This window comes from Dermochelys coriacea, chromosome 2 (genome assembly GCF_009764565.3).
Source record: "Dermochelys coriacea isolate rDerCor1 chromosome 2, rDerCor1.pri.v4, whole genome shotgun sequence".
Lineage (NCBI taxonomy): Eukaryota > Metazoa > Chordata > Testudines > Dermochelyidae > Dermochelys > Dermochelys coriacea.
In genome coordinates this window covers 197,672,886-197,693,032 of record NC_050069.1, presented here as the reverse complement: position 1 = coordinate 197,693,032, position 20,147 = coordinate 197,672,886, and the positions used below count along the sequence as shown (strand labels likewise).

General features: G+C 44.4%; 1 protein-coding gene across 1 annotated transcript in view; it reads left to right on the top strand.

Annotated features, from left to right (window-relative positions):
• ZCWPW2 (zinc finger CW-type and PWWP domain containing 2) overlaps positions 1–20,147 on the top strand; it is a 124,918-nt gene that overhangs the window by 11,959 nt on the left and 92,812 nt on the right. Inside the window, 2 exon segments of the mRNA XM_043509000.1 lie at positions 10,515–10,521; positions 14,531–14,690. Coding sequence (XP_043364935.1) covers positions 10,515–10,521; positions 14,531–14,690 — 167 coding nt within the window.

Here is a 20,147-nt window from a genome sequence, read left to right as displayed (position 1 = left end):
ACATACTCAGGAATCACTGTAGAACAAAGCATTGCAGTGTATGTTGGCTGGCATTCAAACAACATCCGTTCTTTATCTCTCTGTGTTATCCTCAGGAGAGTGATATCATTCATGGTCACCTGGTTGAAATAGGGTGCTTTTCTTAAGGGGGGCATTCAGAGGTACCCGTTCCTGCTGGGCTGTTTGCCTGTGGCTTAACAGAAATGTTCCCCACTGTTAGCCACAGGGAGGGGCTAGCTACATGGTGCGGGGAGGCAAAATGCAACCTTGGAACGAAGGCACATGTGCTATGTATGTAATGTTAACAGCAAGGTTTACCATGAAAGAGTGTACCCATTGTTCTATAAAATGTGTCTTTTTAAATACAACCATCCTTTTTTTTTCTCCACCAGCTGCATGTGTTTCAAGGATCACAGGATCTTCGCTAACCTCTGGGAAGTAGAAGATTAGAACGCGAAAAAACACACTCGCGATGAAATGCTCTCTGAGCTCTGGCTGTCCTCCCACACTGACAGAGCACAGACGAATGCATGGAGGCAGACAGTGTCAGAGTTCAGGAAAGCATAAAATAACCAGGAGGAGAGGTGGCGGGCTGAAGAGAGGGCTGAAGCTGAAAGGTGGTGGCAGCGTGATGAGAGGAGGCAGGATTCAGTGCTGAGACTGCTGGAGGATCAACCTAATGTGCTCCAGCATATGGTTGAGCTGCAGGAAAGGCAGCTGGAGCACCGACTGCCGCTACAGCCCCTGCGTAACCAACCACCCTCCTCCCCAAGTTCCATAGCCTCCTCACCCAGGCTCCCAAGAATGCGGTGGGGGGGGGGAGCCAAGCAATAGAAGGCTGGCATTCAATAAGTTTTAAAGTGCTGTGGCCTTGTCCTTCCCTCCTCCACCACCCCACCCGGTGCTTCCCTCCTCCACCACCCCTCCCAGGCTATCTTGGCAGTTATCCCCCTATTTGTGTGATGAATTAATAAAGAATGCATGAATGTGAAGGAACTTTATTGCCTCTGCAAGCCTTGATTGAAGGGAGGAGGGGAGGGTGGTTCACTTACAGGAAAGTAGAGTGAACCAAGGGGTGGAGGGTTTCGTCAAGGAGAAACAAACAGAACTTTCACACCATAGCCTGGCCAGTCATGAAACTGGTTTTCAAAGCTTCTCTGATGCACACTGCACCCTCCTGTGCTCTTCTAACTGCCCTGGTGTCTGGCTGCGCATAACCAGCGGCCAGGCGATTTGCCTCAACCTCCCACCCTGCCATAAACGTCTCCCCCTTACTCTCTCAGATATTGTGGAACGCACAGCGAGCAGTAACGACAGTGGGAATATTGGTTTCGCTGAGGTCTAACCGAGTCAGTAAACTGCCCCAGCATGCTTTTAAACATCCAAATGCACATTCTACCACCATTCTGCCCTTGCTCAGCCTGTAGTTGAATAGCTCCTGACTACTGTCCAGGCTGCCTGTGTACGGCTTCATGAGCCATGGCATTAAGGGGTAGGCTGGGTCCCCAAGGATAACTATAGGCATTTCAAATCCCCAACAGTTATTTTCTGGTCTGGGAAGAAAGTCCTTTCCTGCAGCTTTTGAAACAAACCAGAGTTCCTGAAGATGCGAGTGTCATGTACCTTTCGTGGTCATCCCATGTTGATGAAACGTCCCTTGGATCCACCAGTGCTTGCAGCACTATTGAAAAGTACTCCTGTGCAGCGACACAGGAGCTAGCAAACAGAGCTGTAAACGGGGGAGTTTGAGTGGGAGTTCTGTTGGAGGAGAAGGTATTTGTACTTGGTTTTGTATTTTTAGTGTGTGTGTGTGTGTAGGCTTGTAGGGGCTTTGTGATGGGAGAGAAGCTGAGCCCTCATTAGGGCGTGGTGCTTTTCTGACTAGGGGTCCTATAAAGGTAGCCAGCCGGTTGTGCAGCGGCACAGGAGCTAGTAAACAGAGCTGTAAACGGGAGTTTGAGTGGGAGTTTGTAAGGAGAGTTTGTATTGTGGTGCTTGTTTGGGGTTTGTTTTTGCTGTGGGGGGTGGTCTTTTTGGTGTGGCTTGTGTTTCCCAGATTAACAGGATTTAGGTGGGAAGGCTATGACGGATACAGAGGCAGCTGTGGGAGTGACTCCTGTAGTGGAAGACACAATGAGGATGACTGGATGTGGAAGCTGTGGTATGTACATGATCCTGGACGGGGGACCTGGTAAGAGGTTTTTTTCTGCATGAAATGCCATCTGATAGACCTGATGGAGGAAAAGATCCAAGGTCTGGAGATGCAGGTGGAAAGTCTGGTTGAGTTTAGGAAGGGGTTTGAGCAGATGATGGAGCAAAGACGTGAGGTATCTGAAGGGAAAAGCTCAGACTTGCAGATGGAAGTAGGGCTGGGGAATTTTGAGGGGAGACTGGGTGAGGAAAGTGGTCAGTGGAAGCATGTGACTCAAAGAACCAGGCAGAGGAAAAGACGGGCTAGTGAAGGAGAAATAGAGCTTAGGAACAGGTTTGCAGAGTTGGAAAATGAAGAAGGGGTTCAGCAGGTACTTGTTGAAGGTGGAACGGTAAGGGAGAAGAGAAGAGAGGCTAGTCCTATAGGAAAAGCGGAAGAGTCAAGGGAGACTACACCAAATATGAGCCCCAGGAGGATACAGGATGGGTTGAAGAGGATTATAAGGGAAAATAGGAATGGAAAGAACTTGCAGCCAGAGGGAACGGGAGAAACTGGAGAATAGCACTGTCACCAGGAAAAGGCAGGTCTATGTGATAGGGGACTCTTTATTGAGAAGAATAGACAGGCCTGTAACTAGAGCTGATCCAGAGAATAGAAGGGTGTGCTGTCTTCCGGGTGCTAAGATACCGGATGTAGACCTGAGCTTGAAAAGGATCCTAAAGGGAGCGGGAAAGAATCCCCTAATTATCCTTCATGTGGGAACAAATGATATAGATAGATTCTCGCTGGAAAGTATCAAGGGAGACTATGCTAGGCTGGGGAAGACGCTTAAGGAAATCGAGGCTCAGGTGACCTTCAGCGAGATTCTTCCTGTTCCTAGAGAGAGGCAACAAAGGTGTGACAAGATTATGACTGTCAACAGATGGCTTAGCCATCTTAGGCAGTGGTGCTATAAGGAGGGCTTTGGGATGTATAGCCACTGGAAGGCATTCATGGACAGAGGACAGTTCTCTCAGGATGGACTTCATCTGAGTAGGGAAGGAAATAGACTTCTAGGATGGAGGCTGGCACAACTGATAAAGAGAGCTTTAAACTAGGAATTTGGGGGAGATGGTTGGGAGATGTCCAGGTAATCTCCACACCAGATTTTAGCATTGAGAGGGAAGAAGATGAAGTAAGAAAGGGTACAGCCGTGGGTAGGAGAATGTATATAAGGAGCAAGGGCAGTGTGGATACCAGTCTAATAGGTTATACTGGCTGTAGAATGACTGTGCATAATGGGTACAAAATGTGAGCGAGGCCAAACAGCAAAAATTAAGATGTTTATACGCCAATGCGAGGAGCCTAGGTAACAAAATGGAGGAACTAGAGCTACTGGTGCAGGAAGTGAAACCAGATATTATAGGGATAACAGAAACATGGTGGAATAGTAGTCATGACTGACTACAGGTATTGAAGGGTATGTGCTGTTTAGGAAAGACAGAAACAAAGGTAAAGGGGGTGGAGTAGCATTGTATATCAATGATGAGGTAGAATGTAAAGAAATAAGAAGCGAAGCAATGGATAAGACAGAGTCCGTCTGGGCAAAAATTACATTGGGGAAGAAAACTAGTAAAGCCTCTCCTACAATAGTGCTTGCGGTGTGCTATAGACCTCCGAATCTAATTTGGATATGGATAGAGCCCTTTTTAATGTTTTGAATGAAGTAAAAAGAAAAGGAGTACTTGTGGCACCTTAGAGACTAATAAATTTATTTGAGCATAAGCTTTCGTGAGCTACAGCTCACTTCATCGGATGCATTTGGTGGAAAATACAGTGGGGAGATTTATATACACACACTCTCCTTACAGTGTGTATGATAAAACCCATTGTTTCATGTTCTCTGTGTGTGTATATAAATCTGTTTTGGGACCAATCTTATTTAATCTTTTTATTACTGACCTTGGCACAAAAAGTGGGAGTGTGCTAATAAAGTTTGTAGATGATACAAAGCTGGGAGGTATTGCCAATTCAGAGAACGATCGGGATATTATACAGGAGGATCTGGATGGCCTTGTAAACTGGAGTAATAGTAATAGGATGAAATTTAATAGTGAGAAGTGTAAGGTTATGCATTTAGGGATTAATAACAAGAATTTTATTTATAAGCTGGGGATGCATCAATTAGAAGTAACGGAAGAGGAGAAGGACCTTGGAGTATTGGTTGATCATAGGATGACTATGAGCTGCCAATGTGATATGGCTGTGAAAAAAGCTAATGCGGTTTTGGGATGCATCAGGAGAGACATTTCCAGTAGGGATAAGGAGGTTTTAGTACCGTTATACAAGGCACTGGTGAGACCTCACCTAGAATACTGTGTGCAGTTCTGGTCTCCCATGTTTAAAAAGGATGAATTCAAACTGGAGCAGAGAACAGAGAAGGGCTACTAGGATGATCCGAGGAATGGAAAACTTGTCTTATGAAAGGAGACTTAAGGAGCTTGGCTTGTTTAGCCTAACTAAAAGAAGGTTGAGGGGAGATATGATTGCTCTCTATAAATATATCAGAGGGATAAATACAGAGAGGGAGAGGAATTATTTCAGCTCAGCACCAATGTGGACACAAGAACAAATGGGTATAAACTGGCCACCAGGAAGTTTAGACTTGAAATTAGACGAAGGTTTCTAACCATCAGAGGAATGAAGTTTTGGAATAGCCTTCCAAGGGAAGCAGTGGGGGCAAAAGATCTATCTGGCTTTAAGATTCTACTCGATAAGTTTATGGAGGAGATGGTATGATGGGATAATGTGATTTTGGTAACTAATTGATCTTTAAATATTCAGGGTAAATAGGCCTAATCCCTTGAGATGAGATATTAGATGGATGGGATCTGAGTTACCCAGGAAAGAATTTTCTGTAGTATCTGGCTGGTGATCTTGCCCATATGCTCAGGGTTTAGCTGATCGCCATTGGGGTCAGGAAAGAATTTTCCTCCAGGGCAGATTGGAGAGGCCCTGGAGGTTTTTCGCCTTCCTCTGTAGCATGGGGCACAGGTCACTTGAGGGAGGATTCTCTGCTCCTCGAAGTCTTTAAACCATGATTTGAGGACTTCAGTAGCTCAGACATAGGTGAGGTTTTTCGTAGGAGTGGGTGGGTGAGATTCTGTGGCCTGCGTTGCGCAGGAGGTCGGACTAGATGATCAGAATGGTCCCTTCTGACCTTAGTATCTATGAATCCTTGCGGTTTATGTACTCGCCGGCTTGTTGTTCCGGTGCCAAGATAGGGATATGGGTTTCGTCTATGGCCCCACCACAGTTAGGGAATCCCATTGCAGTAAAGCCATCCACTATGACCTGCACATTTCCCAGACTCACTACCCTTGATATCGGCACATTTTTTTATTGCATTGGCTACTTGCATCACAGCAGCCCCCGCAGTAGATTTGCTCACTCCAAATTGATTCCTGACTGACCAATAGTTGCCTGGCGTTGCAAGCTTCCACAGGGCTATTGCCACTCGCGTCCCAACTGTGAGGACTGCTCTCATCTTGGTATTCCTGCGGTTCAGGGCAGGTGAAAGCAAGTCACAAAGTTCCATGAAAGTGCCCTTACGCATGCAAAAGTTTCGCAGCCACTGGGAATCGTCCCAGACCTGCAACACTATGCGGTCTCACCAGTCTGTGCTTGTTTCCCGGGCCCATAATCGGCATTCCACCGCATGAACTTGCCCCATTAGCACCATGATGCCCACATTGGCAGGGCCCGTGCTTTGAGAGAAGTCTGTGTCCATGTCCTCATCACTCTCCTCACTACGCTGTTATCTCCTAGTCTCCCAGTTTCGGTTTGCCAGGTTCTGGTGCTGCATATATTGCTGGATAATGCGTGTGGTGTTTAGTGTGCTCCTAATTGCCAAAGTGATCTGAGCCGGCTTCATGCTTGCCGTGGTATGGCGTCTGCACAGGAAAAAGGCGAGGAACGATTGTCTGCCATTGCTCTGACGGAGGGAGGGGCGACATGGCTTACAGAGTTGGTTTACAGGGAATTAAAATCAACAAATGGAGTGGCTTTACATCAAGGAGAAACAAAAACAACTGTCACACAGAATGGCCCCCCTCAAGGATTTAACTTAAACTCCTGGGTTTAGCAGGCCAATACTCACCCACTAAGCTATTCCTCCCTATGGTATTTCAGGCAGGACTGAATCTCCATTAAAGTTTTAAAGTGCCCCTGACAGACCTCACCAAAACGATTGTCGGCCATTGATTTCATGCAGGGAGGGAGGGGGGAGCAAATAAATACAAAACAAATCTGGTCTATTTCTTGTTTTGATCCACTCCATCTATCTTTTACATCTTTGGCTGGCAGCAGACGGTGCAGTAGGACTGCAAGCCATCCAGATCTCCTGGCTGTTCGGCAGAAGATGGTGCAATAGGACTGCTAACCATCCTCATCTCCTGCCTACCCCGCAGAAGATGGTATAATAGGACTGCCTGCAGGACTAAAGAGAATGACCTGGTCAAGTCACTCCTAATTTAGTCCCTGCACCCATGTTTGCCTAGGTGCTCCTGACGGACCTTACCAAGGCGGCCAGGAGCACCTCGGACATGATGACGATGTCAGATTTCTAAGGCACATAGGAATGCCAATTTTCTAATCGCTGAAAACTGAACACCCTTCCCTGAAGCCCTGCCCCAGCCACACCTCTTCCTCTGAGTTCCCGCCCCACCTTTCCCCTCCCCCTTCATCGCTGAGTCCTCAATCCCCCAGGACTCACCTGTCCCCGGCAGAGCTGGGCTGGGAGTAGCTGACACAGAGCATGCCCACTTGCCACTAGGGACACGGCAGGGATCAGTCCGTGGAGCAAGGGAGTGGGGTGGGGAAATCTGAGCACAGAGGGGTGGGGAAATTGGGGCACAGTGGGATAGGAGGGCCCATCCTGGGAGTGAGGAGCTGGGGGGGGGCATCCCTGGAGTGAGGGGCTGGGGTGGGGAAATCGGGGCATAGTGGGGTGGGGTTGGTCCCCAAAGCGAGGGGCTAGGGTGGGGAAATTGGGGCACAGCAGGGCAGGACAGGGGCAGACAAGTTAACACAAACACACACCCCTGGATGGCGTCAGTACCTACTTTGGAGCCCGGTCCTGGAGTCATTCAGTTCTCTCCCTCAGGCTGGGGGGCAAGAAGAGCAGCAGCTGCTAAGCCCCCACAGTGGTGGAGGCTGCTGGAAGCTGCCAGTTTCCCTTTCGACCAGACGTTCCAGTTGAAAAACGGACACCTGGCAACCCTAATTAGGCACCGTAGTAGGCCACCACGTTGAAAGCCTAGCCAAACATAGTACTGCTTCCCTGACTGTTATGGCTTCTAAAATTTATGGCTTCTCATATGTCACTTTGGTGTAAGTTAATGTGAAACAGAGAGAGATGAAAGGTTCCTGTTCTAAAAAGTTGAAGTCTTGCTACAAGATTACTGCAAGGAAAAAGCTTGACGTCTTTCTCTATGAAGGCCAAAATCTTTTCTTCTCTACCAAATGTTTCTAGTGTAATCTTTTTGATTTAAACATTTTCAATTAGCATTTTAAATATAAATATTACCAAGAACTAAATTAAATTCCTTAGATTTGAGTCTCTGGGAAAGTTACAGATAAATTTAATGTAATGGAGGACTGAATGACATAAGTGATAAAATTAAAAACTTTATTTAAAATTAATTCATTAAAGTAAACAGACATTACAGTATAACCACATACTGCATTTTATATTTACATTCTAAGATGAAATGGTGCATCCAGGGGTGATCAGTTCTTGAATGAAAAGAATGGTATATCTCTTCTCTAATGGTATTTTGATGGTGGATGAGCATGCTAATCTATAATTAGCATACTGCCCTTTTTATATTCAGTTATAACAACACTCTTTAATTAGCATTAAGCTTGCCTTTTACCATATCTGTATTTCTGCTAACGTAATTAAAATACCTTCTTCTCCCTCACTGGCTATTATTTAATACTAAATATAATTAACATCTGTGTAAATGCAATTTCAGTATCTGTCAGTGTAGACAGCATTCTTCTAAAACATTCACATTTTGTTTAAAATTCTTGTTAAAACCAGTTAGGCCCAAGCATGTTATATGACTTGGGATTATGTACTAATTTATCTCTAACTTGCCTCTGAAATATCTCATTTTATTTCACCCACAGTTTAGCAGGCCTTACTATTGACAAGCCAAAATTTATGCTCCATAACCTATTCTCTACTTACATTTCTATTACATTTTTATTTAACGTAAACAAACATCACTTTGATAGGCTGCACGAGTCAATTAAACTGTTCTGTGTAGTGAATCTGGACTCCTACAATTGAAAATAAAGTTGACAGTTTGCTCTGAGGACTTTTCACGTACATTTTGGTTAAAATCAGTGTGTGTGGATTGGAGTTTTCTGTTCTATAATATCAGAGTCCTGTCAGATGGAAGCAAATGCAGTGTGACATCTGACTGAATTTCAACCTGTTTTGCTTGCTGTGGTTTTGGAAGCATGTGGACAGTTGTAATCTGCAATCTCAGGCAACTCACAGTAAAGGCAAGTGGGGACATTGGGAAATTTTCTGGCAAAGATTGATAATGCTTTCCTATGAGAGGATCAGGGTTGGGATTTCCTTGAAGAAATGCTTATTCATCCCTTTTTCAAGAAATTGTTTCTTGAAGTGCGCAGTTTCTAACCTTCCTTTTTAAAAGTTGTGGCAAAGCTTTAAAAGACTGTTTAAAAGTTTGAAAAGACTATTGATTCTTAATACCTGTCTTTAATTCTAGGAATTGTGTGGAGACTGTGGTGCTTTCATTGGCTGATGGTCTAGTAGTGTAAAAGGCTACTTGTCCACCTTAAGTATTTTAGACATGATCAGCCTTTCAGATCACTGGTCAGGAGATAAAGCTGACTCGTCTATGGATCTGGAAGAGAGTGGATGTAGTTGCACTTCAGTGGCTCCATTCTGGCCTTTTGAAGATGGCTGCTGAACAGTTGCTTATCTGCTCCAGCAGCTTTCTCATGTAGGGAATATTAGGGCTCTACTGTCCATTCTGTTGAATGTGTATATAAGGAGATAGAGAGAGAAGCAATATGGACTTCAGTGCCATCTGTGTGCAGATGATTCAGTGCTACATCTCCTTTTCATTGGAACTATATAATGCTGTGTCTTTGTATTCTTGATGTCTGGCCAGGTAGAATCCTGCACGGGAACGAGTTAAGTAGAGATTAGGGCTGTCGATTAATCGCGCTTAACTCAAAAAAATTAATTGTGATTAATCGCAGTTTTAATTGCACTGTTAAACAGACTATCAGTTTTCAGAGTAGCAGCCGTGTTAGTCTGTATTCGCAAAAAGAAAAGGAGTACTTGTGGCACCTTAGAGACTAACAAATTTATTAGAGCATAAGCTTTCGTGAGCTACAGCTCACTTCATTGGATACATTCAGAAATCTCTCCACTGTATTTTCCACTGAATGCATCCGATGAAGTGAGCTGTAGCTCACGAAAGCTTATGCTCTAATAAATTTGTTAGTCTCTAAGGTGCCACAAGTACTCCTTTTCTTTTTGAGACTATCAGTTGAGATTGATTAAGTATTTTGGGATGTTTTTCTACATTTTCAAATATATGATTTCAATTATAACACAGAATACAAAGTGTACAGGGCTCATTTTATATTTTTATTATAAATATTTGCATTGTAAAAATGATAAACAAAAAATAGTATTTTTCAATTCATCTCATACAAGTACCGTAATGGAATCTTCATAATGAAAGTGCAACTAACAAATGTAGATTTTGCGGGGGGGGATTTGTTACATAACTGCACGCAAAAACAAAACAATGTAAAACATAGAGCCTACAAGTCCGCTCAGTCCTACTTCTTGTTCAGCCAATTGCTAAAACAAACATTTATGGAGATAATGCTGACTGCTTCTTATTTACAGTGTCACCTGAAAGTGACAACAGGTGTTTGCATGGAACTTTTGTAGCTGGTATTGCAAGGTATTTACATACCAGATATGCTAAATATTCATATTTCCCTTCATGCTTTAGCCACCATTCCAGAGGATATGCTTCTATGCTGATGACATTCATTAAAAAATGAGTTTATTAAATTTTGACTGAGCTCCTTGGGGGGAGAATAGTATGTCCCCTATTCTGTTTTATCCACATTCTGCCATATGTTTCATGTTACAGCAGTCTGCGATAATGACCCAGCACATGTTGGTTGTTCAGTTTAAAAACACTTTCGCTGCAGATTTGACAAAACGCAAAGAAGGTACCAACATGAGCTTTCTAAAGCAAGCTATAGCACTCAACCCAAAGTTTAAGAATCTGAAGTGCCTTCCAAAATCTGAGAGGGACGAGGTGTGAAGCATGCTTTCAGAAGTCTTAAAAGAGCAACACTCCAATGCGGAAACTACAGAACCCAAACCATCAAAAAAGAAAAATCAACCTTCTGCTGGTGGCATCTGACTCGGATGATGAAAGTGAACTTGTGTCGGTCTGCACTATTTTGGATTGTTATTGAGCAGAACTCGTCATCAGCATGGATGCATGTCCTCTGGAATGATAGTTGAAGCATGAAGGGACATATGAATCTTTAGCACATCTGGCATGTAAATATTTTGTGATGTTGGCTACAACAGTGCCATGTGAATGCCTGTTCTAGCTTTTAAGTGACATTGTAAACTAGAAGCGGGCAGCATTATTTCCTGCAAATGTGTTTTAAAAAAAAATTGTCTGAGTGACTGACCAAGAAATAGGACTAAGTGGACTTGTAGGCTCTGTTTTACATGGTTTTGTTTTGAGTGCAGTTCTTTTTTTCTTCATAATTCTAAATTTGTAAGTCCAACTTTCATGATAAAGAGATTGCATTACAATATTTGTATAAGGTGAATCAAAAATACATTTTTTTACAGCACAATATTTTTAAAAAAAAATATAAAGTGAGTACTGTACTCTTTTTTTGTTCTGTGTTGTCACTGAAATCAATAAAAAAACAAGGAGTACTAGTGGCACCTTAGACTAACAAATTTATTTGAGCATAAGCTTTCATGGGCTAAAACCCACTTCATCAGATGCATGCAGTGGAAAATACAGTAGGAAGATATATACACACAGAGAACATGGAAAAATGGGTGTTACCATACACACTATAAAGAGAGTGATCAATTAAGGTGAGTTATTATCAGCAGGAGAAAAAAAACAAACAACCTTTTGTAGTGATAATCAGGATGGCCTATTTCCAACAGTTGACAAGAAAGTGTGAGTAACAGTGGCGGTGGGGTGGGGGGAATAAGCATGGGGAAATAGTTTTACTTTGTGTAATGACCCATCCACTGTCAGACTTTATTCAAGCCTAATTTAATGGTGTACAGTTTGCAAATTAATTCTGATTCAGCAGTCTCTAGTTAGTCTGTTTTTGAAGGTTTTTTGTTGTAATATTGCGACTTTTAGGTCTGTAATCAAGTGACCAGGGAGATTGAAGTATTCTCTGACTGTTTTTTGAATGTTATAATTCTTGACATCTGATTTGTGTCCATTTATGCTTTTACGGAGAGACTGTCCAGTTTGGCCAATGGATATGGCAGAGGGGCATTGCTACATGATGGCATATATCACATTGGTAGATGTGCAGGTGAATGGGCCTCTGATAGCGTGGCTGATGTGATTAGGCCCTATGATGGTGTCCCATGAATAGATTTGTGGACAGAGTTGGCAATGTAATCAATGTATTTGAAAATGTAGAAAACATCCAACATTTTTAAATAAATGGTATTCTATTATTTAACAGTGCGATTAATCATGCGATTAATTGCAATTTCTTTAAGTGTGCGATTAATCACAATTTTTTTTTAATCACTTGACAGCCTTAGTAAAGATCAATCCAGATAAGATGATATGCTGCTGTATAGATGAAACTACCAGAGAAAGTGGGGAAGATGATAATAGCTTCCTCTCTGGAGGGGAGTGTGAGCCCTTTATTAGTGAGATTCACAATCTCAAGCTATTTTTGATGCTTGGCATTGCTGGAATCCCAAGTGGCTACAGCAGCTAGAAGTATATTTATCTGTCTTTCTTTGGTGAAGAGATTGAAATATTTCCGCTGTGATGTGGATCTTGCTATATTGCTTTTTTTGATGTATAAAGAAGGCTTAAAAGGTGCGAGGTATAGTTTTGGTTCGTTTTTTTTTTTTTTAAATTTGGCTTGTTTTTTATTAGAAATTCAGTTATTGTCTGACCTGGAAGACTCTAATCTTGGAGAAATAGTGAAGTGAAAGCATCATAAAAGCCAAGAGAGAAAAAGCGGAGCAGTTTAAGTTCCTAGACAAGGCATGGGCAAACTTTTTGGCCCGAGGGCCACATCGGGGTTGCACAACTCTTTACACTAAGCCATAGAAGACCAGTATTGACATTTCTGATATTTCTAAGCTTAAAAAAAAAAAGGAAAATCTTTTGACTTTTTTATTCATCATAAAGAAGCAAAAAAGAGCAGAAGTTCAGTTTTTCAAAAATCCTTTGTAGTTCATTTTTAATGATGATTTTCATATACAACATTTTGTACTTGTGTTATTGATTTGCTTCAGTTAATTTTTTAAAAATCTATAAATATTCATATTGTTTGGGTCCTGGCTACCCCAGAGACTACTTATCTATGCACTATCACTACAGTTGAGATCCATTCAGGTTCAGTAGCTGACAAAACCCTAAATGTGAATCTCAGTGTTTGCACAGGAGGGGTCTTTTGCTCTGGAATTTCCTTCCACTGTTGGTCCAGTGAAGTCCCAAGTCCACTAACCTTCAGTGCATAATGTAAAGGGCATCTCTTTACTTACGGCTTGAGTCAGTTACCTTCACTCATACGAAATAGTACCTCACTCTGTAAGTGGTCTGGTTGATTTCAGTAGAATTGTTTGCAGTGCATTACTCATTCGGAGTAAAAGTGGAAGATTCTGGTCATTGTGCTTTTCATCTTGAGGGATAGTACTTGGCTCGGATGAGTGTTTGTTGTAAGAGGGTCATTGTACTCTTGGGTGTGCATGTCTCAGTTTACCCTTCCGTGCCTTTGGGTTAACTACATATCACAAAATGATAGTTCTAAATAAAAATGTACACTTCTGGGGTCTGATTATGAGTTATCAAAATTTGTTTAACTGTTCAGCCTTGTATCAGGCTTCCCAAGTTTAATTGGCTCTTTTCCGAGCTTCAGAGTGACACAAGGGTCAACATAAGGGTTTCCCATGTCTCACACCATATTCCTCTTGTTCGTAGGTATTTCTTCTAAGACTATTCCAGACCCTTGGCTGATGCTATACAGCCAGCAGCTGTCCTCCTGCTGTCTCTCTGGAGAGCCCCACACAATACATTTCTCATTTTCCTGGCCTCCCCGAGTCTGAGCCTAGAGCCCTGCTTTATATAGTCCTGACAGCCAGTCACATGCCCCTCAGTCACAATCCTTTCTCTTGAGTCTGTTTGCACTGTTGCAAGAAGCTGTTGTCCTTCCTGAAGTAGAAGGTTAACACTTTTCCTGCCAACTCTGTGGTGGGGTCTTCCTTTATCCACATTCTGATTGACTGTGAAGGAGTTCTTTCCACTTCTCAGTTTTGTTTTTTTTAATTTGCTTTTTAACGTTTTTCTTCAATTGTATATACACGAAGAGGTTATCATGGGATGAATAAAAAAAGAATTATTTCACAGCCATGTTTCCCATGCTTATTATGATGGGTGTTTCTCAGTCTCTTAATACAAGTACCTTACCATCATTTTTTTTGTCACGCTGAACAAATATCTGGTCATCTCTACCTGAATGAAAGAAAGTGAGACTTTCGGACGTGTAATGAATCAATGTAACATGGCATGCAGATTTTCAGTGCTAATGAGGAGCTTTTTCAAAACCATAGCATGGAGGAGGAACCCAATAAATTCAAGTGTTCATCAGGACAATTGTAGTTTGAAATCTGATACTGCAGGCAGATAAGAAGGGAGATTTACTATCTGTCCCTTTCACGTTCCTCTTATATTTTTTTATAATTATATTTGACAAGTTGGCAAGGACAGTTTCAAGCAAAGAAGACCTGAAGGTGATCTCTAACCCCAGAACTACACAAGATGACTAGGAACCTAAATGAAATGAAGAACTAAACTGGTACAATTAACAGTCTTTAGGATCACCAGATATTGCTGTATGCGTTTATCTGACCTTTGTGACAAAACTATTGTTACTATTATATTTATTATTTATAGCGCACTAAAATATGCTAGACACTTTAGGTACTGCAGATAGGAAGAAATTTAAATATTTGGTGGTAACTGAGGTATTAATAACTGTTTTAAAATATACATTTAAGTGTCTCAATTTTTTTTATTTTTAAAGATGGCCTGGCATACTTTGTCCTGATCCTCTTAATGGACAATATGTGACACATGACTTGGATGGATATGTTGAAAGCAATCATGTAGAATTCTTAGGTGATCCCCATTCCAGAGGATGGGTTGCTGTGAAATATATTAGCTGTTACCCTAGCTCAATTAAGGTAGGTAGATTAACATATTAACATTTCATAATACTGGCATTTTGTGTGGGTGGGTGGGTACATGTTAAATATTCTAAAATAATTTACTTCATATATTTTACTCTTAAAGTGAATGAAAATGGATATATGATCTGAATCAATAATAGAATATTGGTTTAGGTATAATAGCTATCATGACAAAATTCCTTCTCTACCTTGGTGGGTCTTGTGCTTATTGGCAGATTTGCTCGCCTCGGAGATTCACGGCAGCCCTCAATTTGGCCGTTTTCGTGAACCCACAGTCCAGGTCAACTCCTCTGGTATCAAGTAGGGATTTGGAGGGATGGGGGGAACCCGGGCCCGCCTTCTACTCCGGGTTCCAGCCCAGGACCCTGTGGATTGCAGCTGTCTTCAGTTCCTGTGACAGTTGCATGACCGCTACAACTGCCTGGGCTACTTCCCTATGGCCTCCTCCCAGCACCTTCTTTATTCTCACCACAAGACCTTCCTCCTGATGACTAATAATACTTGTACTTCTCAGTCTTCCATAGTACGCCTTCTCACTCTCAGCACCTCTTGCTCCCAGCTCCTCGCACATGCATCACAAACTGAAGTGGGCTCCTTTTTAAACCCAGGTGCCCTTATTAGCCTGCCTTAATTGATTCTAGCAGCTTCTTGATTAGCTGCAGGTGTTCTAATCAGCCTGTCTACCGTAATTGTTTCCAGAAAGTTCCTGATTGTTCTAGAACCTTCCCTGTCACCTTACCCAGGGAAAAGGGACCTACTTAACCTGGGGCTAATATATCTGCCTTCTATCACTCTCCTGTAGCCATTTGGCCTGACCCTGTCACACATTCCCCCACTCCCCTCTGCTCAACACCATGAGGACGTCAGGCAGTGTCCCCATGACAAGCCATCTGCATTACCATGGTAGCTTCCAGCCTGGTGTTGTATGGTGAATTGGAAAGGTTGTAGGGACAGGAATATCTGGTCACCCTTACGTTCTTCTCTTTATTTCGCTACATCCACTGAGGGGTGTATGGTCGGTCACAAGGGTAAACTGTCATCCCAGAAGGTGGTAACGTAGTGTTTCCATGGCCCATTTCACAGCTAGGCACTCTTTTTCAACCACAGCATACTTCTGCTCTCTCAGGAGGAGTTTCCTGCTGAGGTAGAGGATTGGGTGTTCTTCATCTCTGACCATCTGCGATAGGACAGCTCCCAATCCTACTTCAGATGTACCTGTCTGAATTCTTTGTTGAAGTCTGGGGCTATAAGCACAGGGTTACTGCAGAGGGCTGTCCGTAGATCAATGAATGCTTTCTCTGTGGCATCTGTCCACTTCACCATGGCTGGACCCTGGGATTTTATCAGGTCTGTCAGGGGACTCGCTGTGGTAGCAAAATGGGGAATAAATCGTCAGTAGTACCCCACCACACCCAGGAATGCCCAGACTTTCTTTTTCCGATTCGGCCGGGGCCAATTTTGGATAGCCTCTTGTTTGTTTAGTTGGGGCTTGACCATGCCCCTTCCTACAATGTAGCCAAGGTATTTAGCCTCATCTAGCCCTATAACACACTTGGCTGGGTTGGCTGTGAGGCCAGTCCATGTTAGCATGTCCAGAACCACTTCCATCTTTTCCAAGTGGGTTTCTAAGTCGGGGTTGTGAATAATCACATCATCCAGGTATGCCACTGCATAACTGTTATGGGATTGTAGGAGCTTGTCCAGAAGACGCTGGAAGGTGGCAGGTGCCCCGTGCAGTCCAAAAGGAAGAACAGTATATTGAAACAGACCATCTGGGGTAGAGAATGTCATCTTTTCTTTTGCATCTTTGGCAAGGGGAATCTGCCAGTATCCCTTTGTTAAATCAAGGGTGGTCAAAAATCGGGCATTGCCCAGGCGGTCAACTAACTCATCGATATGGGGCATGGGGTATGCATCGAATTTGGATATCTCATTCAGCCAGTGAAAGTCATTACAAAACCTAGTGGTGCTATCAGGTTTGGGCACCAACACAATCGAGCTTGACCACTGACTGGGACTCTTTGATGACTCCCAGCTCCAACATCCGTTTTACCTCTGCCTTGATCTCCTCCCTTTTTGCTGCTGGGACCCTATAGGGCCTTAAAGTTACCTTTGCCCCAGGGTCTGTGATAATGTGTTGATATGCTTCGGTGGTCTGACCTGGTTTGATTGAAAACGCGTCCTGGTATCAGTTGATCATCTCAGTTGCCTCCTTCTTCTGGTTTCGTGTCAGATCAGTGGATATCCTGATTTGCTCCTGCATGTTACTTCCCTGGATCGGGGTCTCTTGGGCCACTGCACACACCTCTCATTGGGCCAAGGCTTTAAGAGGTTAATGTGATAAATTTGTTCTTGTTTCCGGTGTCCTTGCTGCCACACCTTGTAGGTTACTTTCCCCACGGATTCAAACACCTCATAGGGCCCCTGCCATTGGGCCAAAAGCTTGCTTTCTGCCATGGGTACCAACACCATCACCCAATCCCCTGGTTGGAACTGTCGGACGTTTGCCAGGCGATTGTAATGGGTTTGCTGGGCCTCCTGCACCTTTTCCAAATGTTCCCGTACAATAGGGGTGACCCGGGCTATCCATTCTCGCATCTGCAACATATGGCCAATTATATTTTTCCCCTTATTGGGTTCCTCTTCCCAGATTTGTTTTGTGATATCTAGTATGCCAAAGGGGTGGCGTCCGTATAATAACTCAAAGAGGGAAAACCCAGTTGAGGCCTGAGGTACCTCCCGGATTGCGAAAATAAGGTAGGATAGTAGGGTGTCCCAATCCTTCCCATCTTGACTTACTACTTTCCTTATCATTGCCTTGAGGGTACGGTTAAACCTTTCTACCAGCCCATCCGTCTGCGGATGATAGACCAAAGTTCTCAGGGTATGGATATGGAGCAACGTACAGAGGTCCTTCATTAGCTTCGACATAATGGGGTACCTTGGTCTGTTAATATCTCCTTTGGTAGCTCCACTCGGGCAAAGATCCCCACCAATTCTTTAGCTATCATTTTAGAGGCTGTGTTTCGCAGGAGGAAGGCTTCTGGGTAGCGAGTAGCATAATCCAGAACGACAAGTGTATATTGGTGGCCCCGGGCTGTCTTCTCCAGGGGTCCCACTAGGTCCATGGTTATTCGCTCGAAGGGACCTCTATGATGGGAAAGGGTACTAAAGGTGCCCTTAAATGGGGATGGGGACTGTGCAGCTGGCACTCTGGGCAGGACACACAGTACCTCCACACTTCTTCATGTACTCCGGGCCAGAAGAATCATCACAGACCCCTGCCAGGGTCTTCTCTACACCCAAATGCCCCCCAAAAAGATGATGATTATGGACCAGACTTAATACAGCATTCTGGTGTTTTTGAGGTACTAGGATCTGCTGTACCTTCTGCCCCTGTACTAGTGCAACCTGGTATAAGAGATTCTTCTTCATTATGAAGTAGGGTCCTGGTCCCTGGGTTTTCCCTTCCATGGGGTCCCCATCTATTTCAGGGGCATTGTACCTTGGGTCTTCAGCCTGGTCCTGTCTAAAATTTCCTCTCCCGGGGCTAATCTGCCTGAGATCTAGGGGGCTAGTCTCTGTTGCCTCTACTGGTTCAGAGGCGTTAGGGTGTGGTCAGACTCGGGTGCTTCTCCCTCCTGGGTGGCCTCCTTTTCAGCTGCTCGGGTCCGCCTACCTACGAGAGTGACCCTCTGGCTTTGGGTCAGTATTTGGGTTCCCAAGGCCTTAGCTGCCCTCCTTTCCCTTTTTGACTTTCTACCCTGTCTGGGAGTGGAAAACAAATCTGGTGATATTTCAGAGAAGATTGAGGGGTGACATCTACTGTGGATGCCTCACTCACTTCAGGGTTTCCCCCTTTCTCCAATTCCCCTACTGGGAATAAGTCTCCAACCCCTGGGAAGTCCCTCCCTATGAGCACTGGGTATGGGAGTTTAGGGACTACACCTGCTGCTACCTCAGTAGTGTTCCCATGAATCTCTGTTTTTACTTGGATGATAGAGTAATAACCAACTGTCCCATGGATGCATGTTATCCCCGTACTCTTAGCCCACAGCAGCTGATTACGCTTCACAAGCTTCCCTGAGACAAGTGTGATAGCACTCCTCGAATCAACCAGTGCCGTGCTTTCTACCCCATTTAGCTTCACTGGTCTGGTGTACATATGTGGGGTTAGTGAGACCCCCCACAAGGTGGATTAGGGAGCATGGGTCTACCCAGTTCCCCAGGTTACACTGCATAGGCTCCTCAGCATTTGGACACTGTGCAGCTATGTGTCCCCACTCCCCGCAGGCGTAACATCTGTATGGAGCCCTAGGCGTTCCCTGGTCTCTTGGTTTGGGCAGTCTAACATCACAAACCTCTTCCCCCTTAGTGCTCCAACTCTTTGTGGCTTCTGGTGGGCCTTCACCCCTCTCTTTTTCCACCTGGGCTCTCCTGGCGGCCCAGTCGCCTGAGCTCTGGGCCATGGTGCTGCTAGTTTAAGGTGCTCTTCTTAACTGGTCGGGTCAGCTCCCTTGTCGTCCTTCACCTCTCTACCAGTGCGACAACCTCGTCGTAGGTGGAGCATTCGCTGTGGCTTACCCAGGTGCAAAGGTCTGGCGGTAGTCCCCTTATGTACCGGTTGATGACCAGAACCTCTAGTATCTCTTCCGGACTCTGGGACTCAGTTTGCAACCACTTTCATGTGAGATGGATGAGGTCAAACAATTGGGACCGCGAGGTTTTGTTTTCCTGGTACCTCCACTCATGATATCGCTGGGCCCGCCCTTCGGTCATTACCCCAGATCTGGCCAGGATCTATGCCTTCAGCTGGGAGTAGTCTGCTGCAGCTTCTTCAGGCAAATCATAGTAGGCCTTCTGGGCCTCCCCACACAGGAATGGAGCGAGGATGCCAGACCACTGATTTCGAGGCTAGGCCTCCCGTAGGGCTGTCCTCTCAAAGGCCAGGAGATATGCCTCTATGATGTCCTCCCCTGTCATTTTCTGCAGGCAATTGCTGGCCCATATGATCTGCTTCCCATCATGGCCATGGTTCAGCTCCGTAAGGGCCTTCACTTGATTCACCAGTTCCTACAACATAGCCTGGTCCATCAGCAGGAGATTAGTCCCTTGCTGCAGCCACACTGCCTCCTGTTGGGCGGCTGCCTGGACATGGATAGCCTCCTGCTGGGCAGCTGTGGCTTATATCAATGCCCGCACTACCTCCTCCATTGTGGTGGGGAAAAAAAAATAAACCTGCTCCCCTTTTTTTAAATAACACCCTTCTTCCGCCGCACTGTGCGCACCAAATCCCACTCCTGACACCAGTTGTGACAAAGTTCCTCCTCTACCTTGGTGGGTCTTGCGCTTATTGGCAGATTTGCTCACCTTGGAGATTCACAGCAGCCCTCAGTTTGGCCATTTTCGTGAACCCACAGTCCAGGTCAACTCCTCTGGTATCAAGTAGGG